General features: G+C 32.2%; 1 protein-coding gene across 1 annotated transcript in view; it reads right to left on the bottom strand.

Moving 5' to 3' along the window:
* LOC106464343 (protein timeless-like) overlaps positions 1-20111 on the bottom strand; it is a 96281-nt gene that overhangs the window by 26653 nt on the left and 49517 nt on the right. Inside the window, exons 8-10 of the mRNA XM_022392591.1 lie at positions 6770-6823; positions 2692-3500; positions 1053-1122 (exon numbers count right to left, since the gene is read on the bottom strand). Coding sequence (XP_022248299.1) covers positions 1053-1122; positions 2692-3500; positions 6770-6823 — 933 coding nt within the window. The remainder of the gene's footprint in view (positions 1-1052; positions 1123-2691; positions 3501-6769; positions 6824-20111) is intronic.

Here is a 20111-nt window from a genome sequence, read left to right as displayed (position 1 = left end):
CACTATCTGAATAATCTTTTTCGCTACAAATTAAGCTAGTTTAAAACTGAAGTATCTTCAATGTATCATATGATAAAATAACTACTACATTTTTATCTTTGATATTTTATTTGAAGATACCAAAAGCTTATATGATATAATATTGCTAAAGTGGAATTGTTTTAACGCAACAACAGGAATGAAGAATCCTTCTCACAAAAGAAAAATTGAATATTAGTAATTACAGTAATCCAGAATTTCCTGTTTAAGATATACGTGTTAATACCAAGTGTTAAAATAATATTTTGTAAAATAACAGTTGTTAAAAATACACTATAAAAGTATCAAAATTACTCAATGTTTTTATAGTTTCTATTTTACTAGACTCCATCACAAAGTACACACTTCATTATAAACATTTAATTGATTTCAATTCATTACCATCCAAGCAATGAAAAAACACAGTAATTAGTTTTTCTGACATTTCTTTCTTTACTTGTACATTTCCAAAAGTAGTAACTGTCTAATCATGTGACAATCACATATAATTCGTTTTTATGTTACTTACTACCTTGGTAACTCCTTTCCATTTTCAGAAAGAGAAAACGGAATAACCAAATTAAGTTAATATTGCCTGGCTTATTTAGATAAAGCTTTCTGGTATTATCACACCTATATATATTACACACATGACAAATTGCTATACTCTGTTGAATACTTTTTTTTTGTCTACATTGAATGTGTGAAATAGTCAAGCAAGTTCTTTCATTTTTTGTTTCATCACATCAAATAGATATAAAATGAAGAATCATGGCAGATTTTATTAGATGCCAGTATACTAGGAACTTTTAGATGTATATTTCAATTAATGTAGTACATTGTGATGTATCGAATTACAATGCTATGTAGGATATTTATTTTTGTTCAGAAAATTTCATTACTCTTGATTATACCTTAAAAATTAAGTTGTTAATAAAATGTATAAAAATATGAAGTCCCTTTCTATTTAAAGAAACTGAGAAATAATGAAATTTTTATATTTTAATCCAACTACAAGAACCAAGATTAATTACCATGAGATCCAGGATCAAATTGTTGAATCCACTGTGAAGAAAACTAATGGTGAAATCCTTCAAGAGATTACTGAAAATAAGAATAAATAGAAAAAGATCAATCAATAAATTTCAATATTTGAAGGTACATGTATATTGTCAGATGTTAGGTATGTTTACCAATTGTCAATTAAAGGCTTATACTTTTTAATAGTATAAACATATACTGTGTTGTTGTTGGACTTAGTATTCTTCTACAGTAGGTGTCTGTAACTTGTTAACAATAAATTCAACGATAAATGAACAGCACACACTCCACTTGTTTTCAAAATAATATATGTATATTCGGAACAAATTAAACATATTTACAACAAATTATTTACACTATAGAGATCACAGGCATATGATAAACACTATATATAGTTCTCTTCTTCTTGTTAAAGGTCCACTTAGGCCTATTCAGTTGCTTTAGAATTTCAGTTGACAAGCCAAACTACCTTTCTCTATTTCTATTGTACTAGTATTCCGTGTATAATTCACTTACTCCACCTCATTGAGTTACTGCAGTTGTATCCTGAACTTCTGATACTCATCTGCTTTTTTGTATTTAGGCTTACTTCCAATAATTGTCTGCTTTTTGGTCAAAGTCCACACAATCAGGTTCAATTGCTTTAGAACACCCTTTGATGAGACAAATTATTCTCCTACAGTGTCAGAAAACTGTTAATCTCACTTTAACATATCACCCATTAGGCTATTCACTCCTACGATGGTTAACTTTCGTTTCCTAACCTTTTCTTTGGCCTCACTTCTACTTCCCATTCTCTGGTCTCTCGTTTGTTTTGTCTGCTTGCTGTTTCCACTCATCTCACACTATCTATATGTTTATCACTTAATCATCTGCCTGCCTTCTAGAAATCTCTATCTTCTCGACGTCAATGTATTGCACGTGATATTTGATAGTCTCAACATCAATGAATTATAAACACAACTTCCAATAATCATCTGCTTTTAACTCACTTATTATAAGAAAAACTAATCATAATATACTAACTCACAAAATAAATTAATCAATAATATCTACACTAAACAGTCTTTTGTATCGTGACATACATACATAAATGAACTTACAATGCTATAATACAGATAATAAAGGAAACAAGAAATTCTGATACAAGGAAGGTAGTATAAGTTTATCAATTAAATTTTGATATACAGAATAACGAGAAAAGTTGTAAAGTAGTTATTTTTCTTCCATTAGAAAGTATCATTTATTTGGAGTAGAAACTACCAAACTTAAACTACCATATAAAATATAATTTCAATGAAATTTTGTCACACTGTTTACTACTTTTATTTGTTGTTTGTTTCAAACTTATCTTTGTATTTCATATATGTTTCAACCATGTTACAAAACAAGTTAAGATTTATTTCAGTCTACAATGTGAAGAATGCATATGGTCATTTAAATCTGTAACTTGCAATATTTATTAGTGATAGCACTGCATAGGTTGCAACGATATGTGTACAGAGTCACCAACACAATTTATGGGAAATTTTTAATACAGTTTCTACAAATATGAATGATTTTGATAAGAGATCTTCTTTATGTATGTAGTATGGACTAGAATATTATAACAACACTGAAACCATTTCAAACCTGATGTCATCATCTGAAGGACCATGAGTTGACCCATCATGTAGGATACGCACATCTTTTCTCTTGTCCCAAACTAAATCCCTCAGAGAACTCTTTCCCTTAGATGCAGTTGCTGCAAGAGCAGCTTCAAAGCATACAGAAGGAGAGCACTTTACTCCATAAACCGAGTTATTACTTTTTCCTTTTCTTCCTATGGGGGGGTGACTACGTTGTTTTGTTGGAACAACAGACTCATCTTCATTACTGGAATCACTTTCTGCTTCTTTCAAGAATGAATGTACAATTCGATGTTTAGCAGATGACTTTGTGTGCCCCTCTCGATGATATTCATTAGCCTGAATGCACTGTGAAGTTTCATCCTTATTTTCTTCATCAGATGATAAGAAATCATTGAAGAAACCAGATGATGAGCTGTCCATCTTTTCAACTTGTTCTTCCTTTGCAGTAAGATTTGGTAGACATCTCGATACAGATTTGAGTGTTGACTTGTTCACATGACTAACCAAGTCATCTTGTTCATTCTGAGAAAACTCAGTTGGTTTAATCTTTTCTTCATGACACTTATTAGAATCCCATTTAGACAGTGTCTTTTTATTAGCAGGTGATGAGCTGCAGCTTTGAGAAGAACAAGTATCAGAAGTTTGAATGAAACCAGAGTCACTATTGTAAATGTGACTAGGCTTCTTAGCTGATGAATCGCTACTCAAATTGGTTGATGAATTTTTGGATGTATCACTCTCCGTTTCTTCCCCTGAACTTTCCGAACCAGAAGACACCAACGTAAGGAGTTGCTGAATTTTGGAAACATACTTGAGGAAAAAAAAAAAAGGAACATATGAAGAAACCTAAAATGTATTTAAATCTATATCTGAATAATCAATACTTTGTAATTTATATTGATGTACATATTTACATATTAATTTGTAATTTATTAATTGTTATATATAAGAAATATCTAAGAAATCTTTAATAATTAACAATAAAACGACAATTAAAAAACTTATGTAAGAACTATGGAAATGCATGTCAACGTTATCTTAAATCTTAACATTTTATTTTTGATTGTGCTGGTGAAATAAGATCCTTAATAATGATATACATATATACATTTTAAAATTTTGATATTGTCACACAGTTGTTACTTATTTACACACCAATCTAAAACACCCTTTGCATCTTTTGTATATATTCCTTAGACAGCTCACATATTTACTATAATTAATTTCTACCAATTTTAAGGTTCATCTAAGAGTAAAAATATAGCTACAGTCACATTAATTCAGATATCCATGGATGCTGAAGTACTGCCAAATACAACTTGTACAGTGGTATTTATGTGATAGAAAGGTTAGAAACAAACAACTTTTATACTCCAGATATTTATAAGAGAACTTTTTATTTTAACCAACATTTTGTCCTTGTGGCTTCTTCAGGGTTAGTACATAGAACTGTTTGATATTAGAATATTCATTAAATTATAAACATATATTTAAAATACAGAAAGGCTGGTTCTAAAATGTGGCGAAGTGGTTGTTGTCCTAGATATTGTCATTAGTCATTTTCCTTTGGTATTGCTGAACTCTTAATTGAATGGAGTCACTGGATAATTACATGGTTTAATATTATACAGGTTCTCTAGTGAGATCAACTGTGTAGAAGTTTAGAAATACTAGAGGCTGTGATCTTTCTATTTCTAGTTATGAAGTGACCAGGTGATGTGGATAATGCATCCACTCCAGGAGACCTATTGTTCTGTATATAGTGGTTAACTCTCTCAGTTTTACTCCAATTTTCCTTCAACTTACTGAAAATCTTCATCTAAGCAAGAACTCTTTTTTTCATTCACTGCACATGTTCTGCTGAACTGTATTTGTTGGCATGCATGTATAATAACAACCTGCTTATTTTTCATTTCAAACTGATGTACAATCTTTTTCAATGCAATCAAATAGTAAACTCAGGTTAGCTCTGCATAACATTTTCTGCTTTTCCTCTAGTTTTTGCACCTACTATTCTTACATCTAAGGTTATCAATGTACCTAATAACCATAAGATTATGTGAATTGTGGTGCTGATAAGGATTTGTTTTGGGGAAGTTTCTATGTGTTCTTAACATGCGTATTTCACTACTCTTATTGTCTTCATAAGTTTGAATTTCAGAAAAGATGGAAACAGCATTTTCCAGAAGAAAAGCTTAAGTACAAAGAGAAGAGCTAGTCAGATAATTTATAATTGAGAATATGGTAGGGGCTAGAAGAAGCCCTGTCTTGGACAAAGGTCTTTTGTTGCTCATAAAAGAAGCCATGGCTAGGGTCGTATCTGACCAAGAGTACAGAAGAACTGTTGCCAAAGGTTGCCTGGGTACTGACCCTATTCTTCCTTTGAGCATGAGCTTTGGTGCACAGGAGGGATGGATGACTGAAGATTGTAGCAGTAATTTGTTGTCTGGAGTCCTTGAGACAGAGTGGGGAGATGACTAACTAGTAGAATCGAAACCTGCCACTGATTAATGTCACACTGTAGCAGAGAGGTGGTGCCTCTGGTGGTTAATGGTGTTTGACATTATTAGGTAATATAGATTGAGATATTATAAATTTAAGAAATTAAACCTGATTTACAGTCATTATTAGACTTAGATGAAATTCTGTTTTGTTTATAATTTTTGTTTGCAAACTGTATAAATAAATTTTTTTGTGTCTGTGAAATAAAGTTGACCTTTTGTCTCTCTGTAAAGTAATTACTTTGACTTCAGTGAGGTCTCATTTGTGTTGCTGTTAAGCTATGAAGTGACAAAGTCAAAGAGTTACTAACAGAATCTAAAGCCTGAAAAAAAAACATTTGTTATGGATACTTCTTAATCAAAACAATTTATCAAATAATTCCTTTCTTTATAGCTAAAAAATTGTATTTTCATGCATTTTTTTAGAAATATTTCCTTACAACAAGTAATATATTTTGTAGTGCATACACTACACAATACTGAGTAATCTAAAACACTGGTAGTAAGTGGGCAAGCTTACAATCTGAGGGAAAGTGGAAAACCTAATTTCACTGGCTTATTGTTGACTTCAGAAATGCAAGTACAAGAATTTCATTAACTTCAACTACTGCTTATTTTCAGTTCTACTAAATAAGCTTTTCATTGTTTCAAAATACATCAAATTTGTATTTGTAAATAAACTCTGGCTACAAGAGTTGCTAATTTCTTAAGTAAGCAAAGAATGTTTTCCTATATAAAGCAAAACAATTTTATAATGTTTTTCAAAAACAATGAATTGCAGAATTTTAGGGATGGCTACATATCTGATACATCATAAATGCTGTTGTAAATTAAACAACGATACTTAAAACCCTGATTTTACTTATTTCTTGATAAAGTATAACTACTTATTATTATATTAAAATCTTCTCCAAGTTAACTTTATTTTGGTAACTATGTTCATGAAACATTCAGTCTACAACAAAGAAAAGTCAGTTTATGATAAACACTCACTTCATGACAGGTAATTTTGATTCATATTCCTGTTCAAAGAGTGAAAGAAAATCATTAAATTATGTTCACTGAATGAAAAATAGCATAAATCTCACCAACATACTGACTGTAATAACGTGACTTGAAATCAACAACATTAATTATCAAAACTACTTATAAACTTGGAATAGTTTCAGCACAAATCAATACACAGTAAGTGTAAAATCCTCATAGCAAATTACAACTTAATCAGTGTTTGTAGAGCTAAGAATGAGTACCAGTTGAGGGCTTGTGACAGTCTTCTCTGAAGTTGACAATAAACCAGTTAAGTTTGATTTTACCACTTCTCATGAAGTTTATTCCTTTTTACTATCAATATATTTTACTTATGTAGTATTTTTATTAACTTAGAACACACTAGAATTAATTGTAAAGTTGGTTTTAACTAAAATGTCATATTATTAGTTACTAGATGCATCATCATGGCAAAGAGTAATAAGAATGCTTATAAACACTATTCAAAATCTCATACAGCAATACTGTAGGATGAAAGAAACAATTTACTAAACACAGTTTAACACTGAAAATGGAAAAAAAGAAATCTACCTGATCTTTATAGAGTAGAGCAATTAACTGCACAATGGCCAGAGTCCAAGCCTCCTGTAAATAAGCACATAAGAATTTATACTTTGATGAATTAAAAAGTTTCATAAAAGTTTTAATTTATGGTACACCTTACAAGAATACTAAAACTATTACAAGGTAATATATTACCAACTTTGACACTCATGAAATCAAAAGTAAATTCGAAGATATAAACAATGCACATTAGAAATTTCGAGTAAGACTTAAAATATTTTTACTTGATTAAATCACTGGTACCTGAACCAAGTCTAAACATTACATATTCTTTGACACAAAGTTGAACTTACAAAAACTTTATGGCATATTTATGTTCAAAGTAACCTTACTTCCAAAGTAACTACTTACAAATGGTGTTCAAAAGCTTACACTAAAAATGAAAAAGATACATTTAGAATGTTGAAAATATCACACTAGAAATGGTTTCTAATATCATGCAGGTTGTGATCATTCCAGAAAATGCATAAGGATAAGTATATGCTTGTTTTTGAAACATTAACATATCCATGATTTTCTAGACTTATGAGCCATATGAGCATTAGTCAAGTATTAAGACTTCTAGTAAAAATAATATATTTGGGTTAAAAAACAAGGCAAACAATCTTTGGCATATGTGAACTTGTTAGGATCTGCAACATGTTGCTTTACAAATTCTCCTCAAACTTTTAACACAATTAGAGATTGCTGAATTCTACAACTCTGGTGTCAACACTGGCAAAGAATGTATAACATCACTTTATATAAACTTGAGATATTACTAATATGCTTAGAATGATATAAACATTGTGGCTAACCATGCTTACTGATAATTAAGACATGTTGCTAAATACATTTATGAGAATAGAAACATTTTTCTTAAACATGTAAAAAGGGAGAAATGTGCTTTGCTCAAATAAATAAACAGGTGTTTGTGCAATATCACCATAGTAAGTGTTTATGTTTTTGTTTAAGGCCTTACTATTAAGAAAATAAATGTTGGACACATTTAGCAATTAAGATTTGCTGATAATGTACATTATCATGTGGATCTTAACCATTTCCTTATATTGAATATAAGAACTCAATAACATTCTGTTTATGCACACTTTTTATTACACAAAAAAAAAAATGTGACATATTTTATTATACATGAGAAAATGTGACATATTTAAATACAACACTCAGTACATACAGGTAAAGACAAATTTGAATAAAATTATGATATATCTATATTACACTAGAATTTATCTTTACAAGTAGTTCTTTTTCATTGGTTTTAAAATTTCGATGGCAACATTTATTGCTTTTATATGTGAATTGCATAATGATTTATTCACATCACTCCCCTTTGGGTTCTATTAACAAGTTTGGTTTTTTGGTTGTTGAAAGGCTCAGGGTTACCATGCTTCCAAATGGAATATTTTCCAGGAGCTTCCAGGAAAATAACTGGAAAAATCTCAGGATGTTTCCAAGAAATAGTATTATACAATGCAGTGTTAAGATAACACTACAAACTACAAAATCAAACTTTATGAAATATTTTATATATATATATATATATTAACATATTTTTGTGGAGGAGAAAAACATCTTTCATAACGACATGATTTCTAATTGTGAGATACAATTAGAATACTTTATTGGAATGAGGATGGATTTACTAAATTAATGTAAGACAAGTTGAATGTTTCAACTTAGAAATTTCAACAACTCTTCTACTGATACAAATTTGTAAATGGTCATTATATATTTTGTAGCTGGTTTGTTTAATCTCTAAAGCTATATATATATATATTAAATAAAATGTCTTGAAATTACATTATCACCTTGGTATTAAGAATTGCTAACAAACAGACATGCAACCATAATACTGGCAATTGTAGGTTAAGCTCACATAATGAATTCTGATACTGAACTGAAATAAAATCCTTCATACTTGCAACCAATAAAAAATAAACTATAAATTATATTCCCACACTACTGGTTTAGTCTAAGAACACATAAAATTTCAGCTGTTAATGTGACTTTTAATCACTATTTCTAGACTCAAAAATCTCTTTTCACCATGTAATGCTAATGAGCAATCATGTATTATGTTATATGCTTTGTCTATTATTTGTCTTCAAGTTGCAAAGAAATCGATGTCAATTAGAAACAAAACACAACTTTCACATGTGTGTTACTTAACAGCTAACTTATAAATACTGTTGCAGCTTTGTAGCAGTAGGACCACAGATATGGGATACTGAGATGACTGAAATAATTATTACAGGTAACTAATACTTTTACATTATTTTACCTTTGCTACTTTGTTATCTTGTTATTCATATAAAATTAATAAAAATAAGAATAGTATTACTAGCTTATTTTGAAATATCTTCCATTTTAAATGAAAAAAAATTGTAGTAGTCAGTCATTATTATATCTGTACTTACTTTAGTAAACCCATCATGCAAGATTAAAAGTGTGTAAAATCATACATTAGATAGGTAGTTAGTTAAATAAAACTCTATAGACTCTGGCAAAACTGCACTTCAAATCCACAAGTTTAATAATTCTATTTTACTACTACCATACATTGAAACACTGAACTGTCATACTAAACAAAAAAAAATTGTTGTACAACTAATAGCATGTAAAAACTAGAAATAAATTCACCTATACAACATTATAAATGAAATACAAGGGTATTACTATGAAAAGTGGATACACATGCTTCCCTCTTCAAACATTTATTGTCTAAAATTAGGCCTGTAGTTGGAAGCTCAGGAAAAGTGAGAAAACACAAGTTACTGCAAATAACTGTCACACTGACAAGCAAGGTACCTCAGACTTCTTGTGATGTTAACAAACTAGATACACTATTACCATATATGGTGACAACAATTGGAACTATTTCACATTTCCAGATCTTCCAAGAGATTTTTAAAATTTTCCAGGACTTTCCAGGAGATTCCATGAAGCGTGGGAACCCTGAAAGCCTGTTATTTTCTCCCCTCTTAATTTACAGTCAATACTTCATCCCTGATATAAATCTGTTTAACTAACTAAATTGTATTTTATAAAAAAATTATTTTCTTTTGATATTTAAAATTGCTCAATTGTCTAAGACACAGATATACATTGATGTCAGTGATACGAGTTGTTCTTCTAGAGGATTACTGTCAAAATATCTGACTGTAGAATTCACATTTACAGTACATACTATCAAATGAAAAGTACATGGTTGTAAATATATGTAGGACCTGTATGACAAGAAGCAGCCTAAGATAATGTTCTTGGATTGAATGAATATTTTTTTTAAAACATCCTACAGCATGAGGTGAGCCACTTCAGTAAATGCATTGAAACAAGTAAAAGACATGGGTAAAAGAGTAATGTTCTCATATGAATTGGTTATCTGGCAGGCAGTAATAACTCAGTAAAGGAAAAAAAAAGTACCACTTGAAGACAGCAGATGTTAGATGATCAAATTTGCACAAATATGCTTTATTTCATCATCAAAGTCTTGCATGTTATCCTACAATTTGTCATACAATCTTCTTTGCACAGAAATAAATGACTGCTAGTATTTCAAATTTCATTTTAGCATTAGCTACAAGTCTGTGAGTATTATGTGATTTACTTATATAGTTAGCTTAGATAACATCTTGTATAGAACTATTGGACAATTTAATGCTTGACATGGCTGCTGAACTTTTGCAGTCTTTTCTGCTACTTATCAGGTCATTGTTAGTCTGAATTATTGACATAGAAGCTTTATATCTTAAGTTTTCTCTTTTTTACTGTACTTACGTTAGCTTCAAATTTTTCTTGTTGACCAGATAAGTCGATTACAAAAACTTTGTACATTTCCATCCCTGTTCAAATCCCTACTTCTTTCCCCACTGCAATGTTGATGCTGTAGTAATGTCACTTGGAAAGAAGACTTGGGCATAGGCTGGTTTTTTTCTGCAGTTTTCCAAGGGTACTGATGTTTTATAAACTCTTTGATATACAGGTAGATAAGTCAATTAAATGGTTCTGTCTCTACAGTAGCAAGTAAGTAGTTCATTTCCAATGTCATTATAGTTTAGAATGGATTAAATGTCGTATAAAAAACACAACAATAAGTAAAATGTACACATGAAATAAATCGTTAATTGGATGATACTTATAATCTATATAAATAAGCATGCATTTGAAAGATGATAAGCAACAGTTTTTTGTGGACGGTCAAGATCATTTGCATATCTTAACATTTTCTGTCTGACTATTGTTTGGTTTAACAAGCAAAACATACACCATTTATCTCTGAAGAAGACTAGAATAAAAGTTAAACCTTATGATTTTAAAAGATTCAACTTCCACTCCTATTTTATGTGAAATATTGTGTGAAACAATACATGTGTGCTTCACCTATGTCAAGAAGTCTTTTTGAAAAATACTAGAATGTGTGTTGAAAATTGGCAAATAGTATCTCAACAAGTAGAAGCACAATAAACAATTTACCCAAAACAACTTTAAAATCAGCAGTTTCTCTTAGACCTTTCTAACATGCAAGCTTTCATCCCCATTTTGTAAAAATTGAACTAAATAATTTATGCCTTAATATGTGAAACAATATTACATTTTACATGAATTTAAAGTCTTTTTTTTTACTAGTATTAATTTACAAATTATATAATTTCTAATATCCTAGCTTGACTTGGAAAAATATGTTGACAGCCCTTTATGTTTTGGTCTTGTTTGACAAAACATACAAATTAAATACTACAAATAATTTACACATGAATTGTGTGCCTTGACCAACTTAACAACTTCAAATGTTATTGTACATATATGGTATTAGAAGGTTCAACTTGTAAAGCAGTATCATGACATAAAAACAGGTTTCGGTATTTAAGGATAACTAGATACATTCTTGGCAGCTCTTTATACAGTCAAACAAACCACAGTCAGCAAGAAAAGTCTTGAATGTTATACAGATATCTGCTTCTTTAAGCAATATACAGTACTGTGCAAAAGTGTTAGGACAAGAGAATATTTTGTCATTCTTTCCATTTTATGGGGCTAATTCTTCCATGCCATTAGAGAATGTAATTTCAATACTATAGTAATGCTTTGCTGATCCCTGTTGACAACTGAATGAGCCAGGGTGAGAATACTTATCATTCTTTAGAATTCCCATATACTTGTACCAAGAGCATATCATAAGGGTTCTGCTTGAATGAAAATACTGATCAAACTTAGGGTCTGAAATAACTGTCATGATACCCCATGCAGTGTCTTAACTATATAGAAAGAAGCTAGCAAGGAGGTAGCATATGGTACCAGTATATGCTAGAAGAAATCAATTTAATAGCACTCCACAAATAAACCTTGATAAAAACAGTGTTTAACACTATATATATTAAGCTTTGTTGTCATGCCATGGCCCAAAAAGCATAGTGAATTGTCAGTAGAGCAGAGAGTTCACATAAAAGCTTTAAGCGAGGCTGGTTAGACTCTCTGACAAATTGATGCAGACTTGAAATGCTCACTAAACACTGTCAAGTACACCCTAGATCGTGAGACCAAGAAAAATAGGAAATGAAGAGGTAGAACACCTTAACTCAATAATACTGATGTTAAGTATCTTTGTTTATGCAGCCTTCAGGATAGAAAGAAGACTGCCACTGATCTCAAGCATGAGATAAACAACCATGTACCAAATGACAGAAAAGTGTCCAGATCTACAGTATCACGAAGACTCAACAAGAATGGAATATTTGGTCATGTAGAAGTTAAAAAAACTTTACTTTGATCTCCAAGTATTGTCAAGAGATTGAAAGTTGCTAAAATGTATAAAAATTGAACCGTTGATGATTGGAAAAGGGTGTTATGGATGGATGAGTCCAAGTTTGAAATATTTGGTTCAAAGTGTAGGTTGTATGTCCGGCAAAAGAAAGGTGAAAGATACTTACCTCAATGCATAGTACCTACCAAGAAGCATGGAGGAGGCAGTGTGATAATTTGGGGGTGTATTTCTGCTGAGGTGATGGAAGATATTTGCAAAATAGATGGAATAATGGAATAGCGCAAGTACCATCAGACACTGATCCATCATGGTATACCCAGTGGTTTGCATATTATTGGTAAAGGATTCTACTACCACGAAGATAATGACCCCAAACACTCATCCAACCTATGCAGAAATTACTTAGCTAGATATATATATCCCTCTGTCTGAATTCATGCTTAGAATCACTGTATGTGTAATTTCTATGGAATGTTGTATTCATTTAATTCACACAGTTGTATTAGTTAATTCAGGAGTAAGTCTCAGTTTCTCAGAATTTTAATTTTATCAATTGTATGTATTGTAATTACTGTTAGTATTATGCCTTCTAGAACAGGTCTTTTTTACCTTTACTCCTGACCTCGTGTTGTTGGCATCTATGAGATACAGCCATATTGACTAAGCCATTGAACCAAGGTGTAATTGAGCCCAGGTAACTCCTAGGAAGTTGTTTGAATATTAACCCTTAATTAATATTTATTAATTATTTTATAACTATTGTATCTTTTTTTGAATTATATTTAATAATTATAGTGAGTAGCTTACCATGAATAACTACCCCCACTTTCAGGACCCAACAGACAGCAATGTATCTTCTGACAATAAAACAAGTCCCAACAAAACAGTCAAACATTCTAACCACCTGGCCATGCCAGGCCCTAACTAAAACTAATCAGTTCTGGTAGATTTTAATGTTTATAGAAAACCTTTTCTGGTTCATTTCATATAAATACAGAAATATGCCAAAAAGACTCTCAATGACTGTTAGACAAGTCATTTATGAACACTAGTACAAATACTAAATCAAATATTTTCAAATAGGAACAAAACAATACATAGTAGGGTTGGCACTATCCTAAATGATGTTCTATAGACAGAAATTAAGGCTACACCCCAACACACACTGGGATTAAAACTGATTATTACTATCTATTTTCGTGTAATTAAATACTACGAGTTAAATTATTAAAGAACTGCAATTAATAATGGTTCAATGAAATCTTGATTGCTTAGAAGTTTTCTAAACATAAAGGCTAATTAATATACAGCCTATATACGTAAACAGTTTTAGTAATACCAAAGAGACATATTGGTATACTTTATATTATTGTTCTTAAGCTTAACGTCATTTTCAAATTAACTAACATTCACCTATCTTCCTCTATCACAAACATTTCATACTTTAGAATTTGTAGATTTTTTACCACACTTAACTTTAGACAACAATCTCACATGAACAGCAACACAATATTTCTTTTCAAATGTACTTCAAGCACTGACAAGCAATAGTATGGATATATTTTTACATTTCAGAAAAAAAAATTAACCCATTCAAATCAACATGTAGGTTAAATATGGAATATTAGAAATTATAAAGGATCATTTTTTATTGTGTGTGTGTGTGTGTGTGTGTGTGGTTCACAGTGGTTTAGCACTAGCTACAATGAAACTTTGGACCAACCTCAACAAAGTACAGTTGCAACAAAGCAAAAACAAAATGTTATGTTTTGGTGTCTGAAAAAATATTTTAACTGAGAAGCTTCATTCCCCATGCCCCAAATTATGTAAGACTTTGCCCCTCACACCATCGCTCGCGGTTCTGTCCCTGACCCCCCTCCCACCTAAATTTTAGAAACTCAAGATCTATGAACTATTACACACCTTGTTCTGAGATCTTTATAATGATAGAATAAGTATATTATGAAACATATGAATTATGTAAATAAAATTCAAGGATGACTTTCTCAATAAAAAGTCTACAATGTGCTACAGTGTGAACACACTAAACAATATGCTTAATAAAACTGAACATCAATATTGGCTTCCTCAAGTATTGATTTTTTCATTGGCAGTTACCTTAAGATAGTCTTCAAGTGAGCAGGCTGTACGAAAATCATTCACTTTGAGACAGTCTCCGGTAAACTTTGCCTTCTGATTCTGCAGCATTTAGCTAAAGTTTTTCTGTTGTAGCTACTGCCATTTACCACTATTTGACATGACTAAACACTGCGGGTAGAACCAGTTAGAGTTCTGTTGTCCTTCTTCTAAAACTGGAATGTGTGATCAGCTTCACCATACCATACCAAATCCAAATTTTAATCACTGAAGCTAGATCACAGTTAAATAAATATCAAGGTGTGTATTTTTTTGAATGAATTTATACCAAGTTATTTTCCTGCTTCTAGGGTTACCATACCAAAGATTTGCTGATTATTGCAGGTTATGCAAGTCCATTTTATTTCTTACATATAAGTAGTACAGTGCAGGCACAAATAAAGAAGAAGAAGGAGAGGTTCTGACTGGAAAAAGGATATAGGTGGGTTTTACTATTTTCCCTCTAAAATATCTCAATTTTTAGAAAATTTCTCCCAAAACTGTATACTATAAGCATGTAAACTTAGAAGTTTCTGTTATAGTTAAAATTCTTGAAAATTCCACCATGTAATTAGTTATCCTCTATACAGTGATGACCACTGTCTACTCAAAATACCTTTATTTTTTAACTTATATAAAAAAGAACTGGATGACCACACAAAAGAACGATGCCTTAATGCAGTGGCATGGCTTTAAATTAAACTTACATAATAGTCATACATGGAGCTTTTCTGACATATTGTGTACTTATTTACACTGAACTAGTCACACAAAATTTTTCCACAAACATTCAAATTCTAAAGGAACCACTTTGTATCAGTTAGATAAAATATTTCTGATTAGTCAAAAATTTATGATATGATTGTTGAAGATCCACGATGCCATTATCAAGCACTCTGCAGGTTGCTGGTTCAAATGCCTGTAACACCAAACATGCTTGCCCTTTCAGCCATAAGGGCATTATAATGTGATGGTCAATCTCACTATTCATTGGTAAAAGAGTTAGTCCAAGAGTTGGCAGTGGGTAGTGATGACTAGCTTCCTTCCCTGTAGTGTTTCACACCTAAACTAGGGATAGCTAGCACAGGTGGCCCTCATGTATCTTTTCATGAAATTCACAACAAACACACAAACGTTTCCATCAGATAAGCTATTTTTGATTGATTAAAAGTTGTGACATGATTGTATTAGAGCTAGCTAGCTATGCTGTCATCACTGGTGTCAGGACTTGTTTTATCAGCAGAGGACAGAGCTTTGTCACTTGGGTCATGTGAGTGAGGTTGTCTGGATGCTAATATTATTCATGATAATTATTCATTATGATTATTAAATAGTATTCATGAGGAAATGTGGGCTTAAAGAGTTGTCTCTGGACTGAAATGTTATCCTCTTGGGTTCAGTGGATTGGCTGAGATTTTCGAACCTTCCACCATTCTTTGAACTTGTCACACTTATGATCATTTATAGCCACCAATCCCACTCTTCAAAACCCAACTGCTACGTACTTGACAGTCAAATGAATAGTTTTGACACATGACCCACAGACTTACTGAGAAATAATATGATGATTTTTCGAGATATGCAAGGAGTAACAACTAACTTGTTTGTTAACTCCAAATTCAAAATAACGTGTTGAAAATGGTCTTCCTTCAGTAACTAAATAAACGTTGTTTTCTTCTCCAGCTAATTAAAACTCCGCCTGGTCTACTTAGGATGTATGGAATTTTTATAATTCGTATTGGTTGACAAATGTATAATTTGACAATATATGCTCGCTTAAAACTTTCAAATTATTCACAATTTCTACGGAATTGCAAATACTCTACTAAAATCTGAATTATCGTAATGACACTCGCATAGATTCGCACTTACACAGTGTAATCTTCACTTATGTCTCTATTCACAAACCAGGTTACACAGTGTAATCTTCACCTATGTTTCTAATCGCAAGCCATGTTACACAGTGTAATTTTCTCTTATGTCTCTATTCACAAACCAGGTTACACAGTGTAATCTTCACCAAGGTTTCTAATCGCAAGCCGGGTTACACAGTGTAATCTTGACCTACATCTCTATTCACAAGCTAGGTTATACTGTGTAATCTTCGCCTATGTCTTTATTCGTAAGCCAGGTTACACAGTGTAATCTTCACCTATGTTTCTATTCACAAGCCATGTTACACAGTGTAATCTTCACATATATCTATTTGTAAGCCAGGTTACACAGTGTAATCTTCACTTATGTCTATATTCACAAGCCAGGTTATACAGTGTAATCTTCACCTACGTCTATATTCGTAAGCCAGGTTACACAGTGTAATCTTCACCTATGTTTCTATTCACAAGCCATGTTACACAGTGTAATCTTCACGTATATCTATTTGTAAGCCAGGTTACACAGTGTTATCTTCACTTATGTCTATATTCACAAGCCAGGTTACACAGTGTGATCTTCACCTACGTCTATATTCGTAAGCCAGGTTACACAGTGTAATCTTCACTTATGTGTCTATTCACAAGCCAGGTTACGAGATATAGAAAACGTTACCCAAAATTTCACTTAGAGTTTCTGAAGTAAAACACTCCATTAAACTGCTCTACGTTAAACACTGATCTAGTATTCTAGTAAAATAAACAACCTATCTCATCCCTCAAGGCGAAACCTCCTAACTGCCACTTACCCGCTAGTGACGGACTGGGACTAAAAATAAGCCCTAGTATTTTAATGCATACCGGTCCACGTTGAAGGCTGAGGCACCTGTACTCATTAGCACGAAATAATGCAAACTTTGCTGAAATAAAGAACATCTATGAACTACATTGACAAAATTCATTGTAAATGTTTTCGTGTAAGCACTAGTGTAACTTCTGCAATGTGCACAATATTACAGTCTTGTGTTTAATTGTTGCATAGGCTTCAATTTTATATAAACGTATATTGATAAAGTGCTTACAGGGTTCCGTTTTTTGTTTGTATTTTTGTGTGTGTGCATGAAACATGATTTTGTCAAAGAGCAATTGCAAGGAGTGAACTAAAACCATTTGGAACTCTTTTTACTGTTTGCTGAGGATACATATTACAGAATATCAACACAGACATAGTTGGAATACAAGAGGTCTGGCATGGCCTGGTGATTAGAGCACTCGACTCGCAATCGCAATCCCGTCACCAAAAATGCTCGCCCTTTCAGTCGTGGGGTGTTATAATGTGACGTAAAGAGTAGCCCAAGAGTTGGTGATTGGTACTATTAACTAGATACCTTCCCTCTAATCTATCACTGATAAATTAAGAAACGGTCAGCGCAGATATCTCTGGTGCAGCTTTTCTCGGATTGCAATGTACAAAGAGTTCATTTATTGATTTACATTTATTTTATTAGTTGATGGTATGGTAGGCTCCGACTTGCTTAATAATAATAATAAATGTAACATGGCTGAAGAGACTTAGTTTTAATGTTAAATGTTAATCACAAAAAACGCGGATTTTTATGTTTTTCCTCACAGCATTATGGTTTTGCTTATCATGAAAAAGTGTGATCTTTGCTCATTACGGACACAAATTAATATACTTTAAATAAGGACTGCTTCATTATTCAGGCTATTAAACTCAATAAATCAATCTTTTTACAAGTACGCCCCTATATTGACTGACTTTAGGTCACCTACATCTCTATAAGCAATAAGCCGTACAAATAAGAAAATACTGGCGAATTACTTTACGTGATGAGCAGACTTCGCAGGAGTTCATTCCTTTCTGCAACTCTGTCAATCACTCCATCCAAATCAAAGCTCATAAGAACGTCTTTTCCTGTTGCCGTTAGCATGGATGACTCCAAAAGCTCCTAAAATACACTACTCTTCAGTCAGTTCTTGATAAACAACGTGGTGAAGCTTCTCTAATAGTCAACTTGTGTGAAAGATAGAGTCAGTAGAAATTTGTAGGCCAGGCCAATCACGTTATAAGCATCTGTATCGCTACAGAACTGGTTATCAACAAATGGCATAGCAAGCATTATTCAACAGCTCCATTTCTCTTGTCTTCCCTAGATGCTACTTTTGCCACCCTAACCACATATTCTCAGGTTATCCCAGCTAGACTGACTAACTTACATCGTAAATTTTCTATTGTGGCTCTCTCATCAAACTTGAGCAAGTGTTTGTTTAATTCTTCCAGTGCTAATGTCTGATCTCGTATGTCAAAAAAGTTCCAAGGGTACAGATAAGCAAGAACTGGAGTCAAAATGGTGATGGATCCTTTCGTTAAGTGTGTCGAGGATTACATAATGGACTTAAATCATATAGTCTGTAAATTTCTGTAATAGTATTAGATATTTGTTCATCACCAGTGGCTTCGTCCGTGTTAGTTTCTTTCTTTTTCCGCACCATCTTTCAGGCAAAGTGGCCTGCACCTCAAGTTCACAATTTTCCAACTGTTAGCTTATTATTTAACCTCTCCAGAAAATTATCTGCAGTTTTATTAATTACATCAAATACTTATCAAACGTTTTGAGCTCCACATGAGTTCAAACCACTATCTGATGAGCTTTATAGAGATCCATTCTGTTGGTTTAAAGGTATTTTGACAGTGGGGAAGTCAATTCAAATATGCGCATGAACATTTGAACTGTGACAACTAGGTTTGAGAACTTTAATAGACTGTAGCTGCCTGTTGAAAGAGAAGGAGACGACGTTTCGCCTTTTATACTGAGGGTGAAAATGGCGCATTGTGGAGTAAACACGATTACAGGATTCAGGTACACTCCCACATTATTCTCCATTCTAGCTAAAGGAATCAAAAGGCCTAACCAGCTTCTGTGGCTTATACTGTCGAAAACACAAATAAGATCAAGTATCTCATGCTTTCCCCCACATTTTCACACTACAATTAATACAGAAAAAGTGAAACGTATATGAATGGTCCTAATAAAATGGTCATTCACTGTAGTAGAAAATGCTTGAGTTCACGTTTAGCCATAAATTTAGGTTCTCAGTCTACCTTTATCTTATTCTTGTCATTTACCAGATTTCAAACCTAAATTCTAAATTCCCCTTACTAATCAAAGCGTTCGATTTAAATGGGCATCAAAAATATGACACCGATCACAAACAGAAAATGGTGGTGTGCTTTTTTTTTATGATAGCACTTAAAAAAGATAAGTATTTACTTGAAGTTAACAGACATTTTTATATTTTAAAAATTTTAGCTTATCGCAATTAAAAAATCCACGATTTAAAAAAATCGGGTAAAACGTTTGTTTTAAGCACAAAGCTACGCAATAGGCTATCTGTGTTGTGACCAATACATGTATTGTTACCCAGTTTTTAGCGTTATAAGCCTTTAAACTTACCGCTGAACCATTGGGGTGGGGCAGGAAAAATAACGATATAAAACTTTTTTTTATTCTTTGAGCAC

This window comes from Limulus polyphemus, unplaced genomic scaffold (assembly GCF_000517525.1).
Source record: "Limulus polyphemus unplaced genomic scaffold, Limulus_polyphemus-2.1.2 Scaffold59, whole genome shotgun sequence".
Classification (NCBI taxonomy): domain Eukaryota; kingdom Metazoa; phylum Arthropoda; class Merostomata; order Xiphosura; family Limulidae; genus Limulus; species Limulus polyphemus.
The sequence above is the reverse complement of the archived record's forward strand: the minus strand, read 5'-3'. Positions and strand labels throughout refer to the sequence as shown.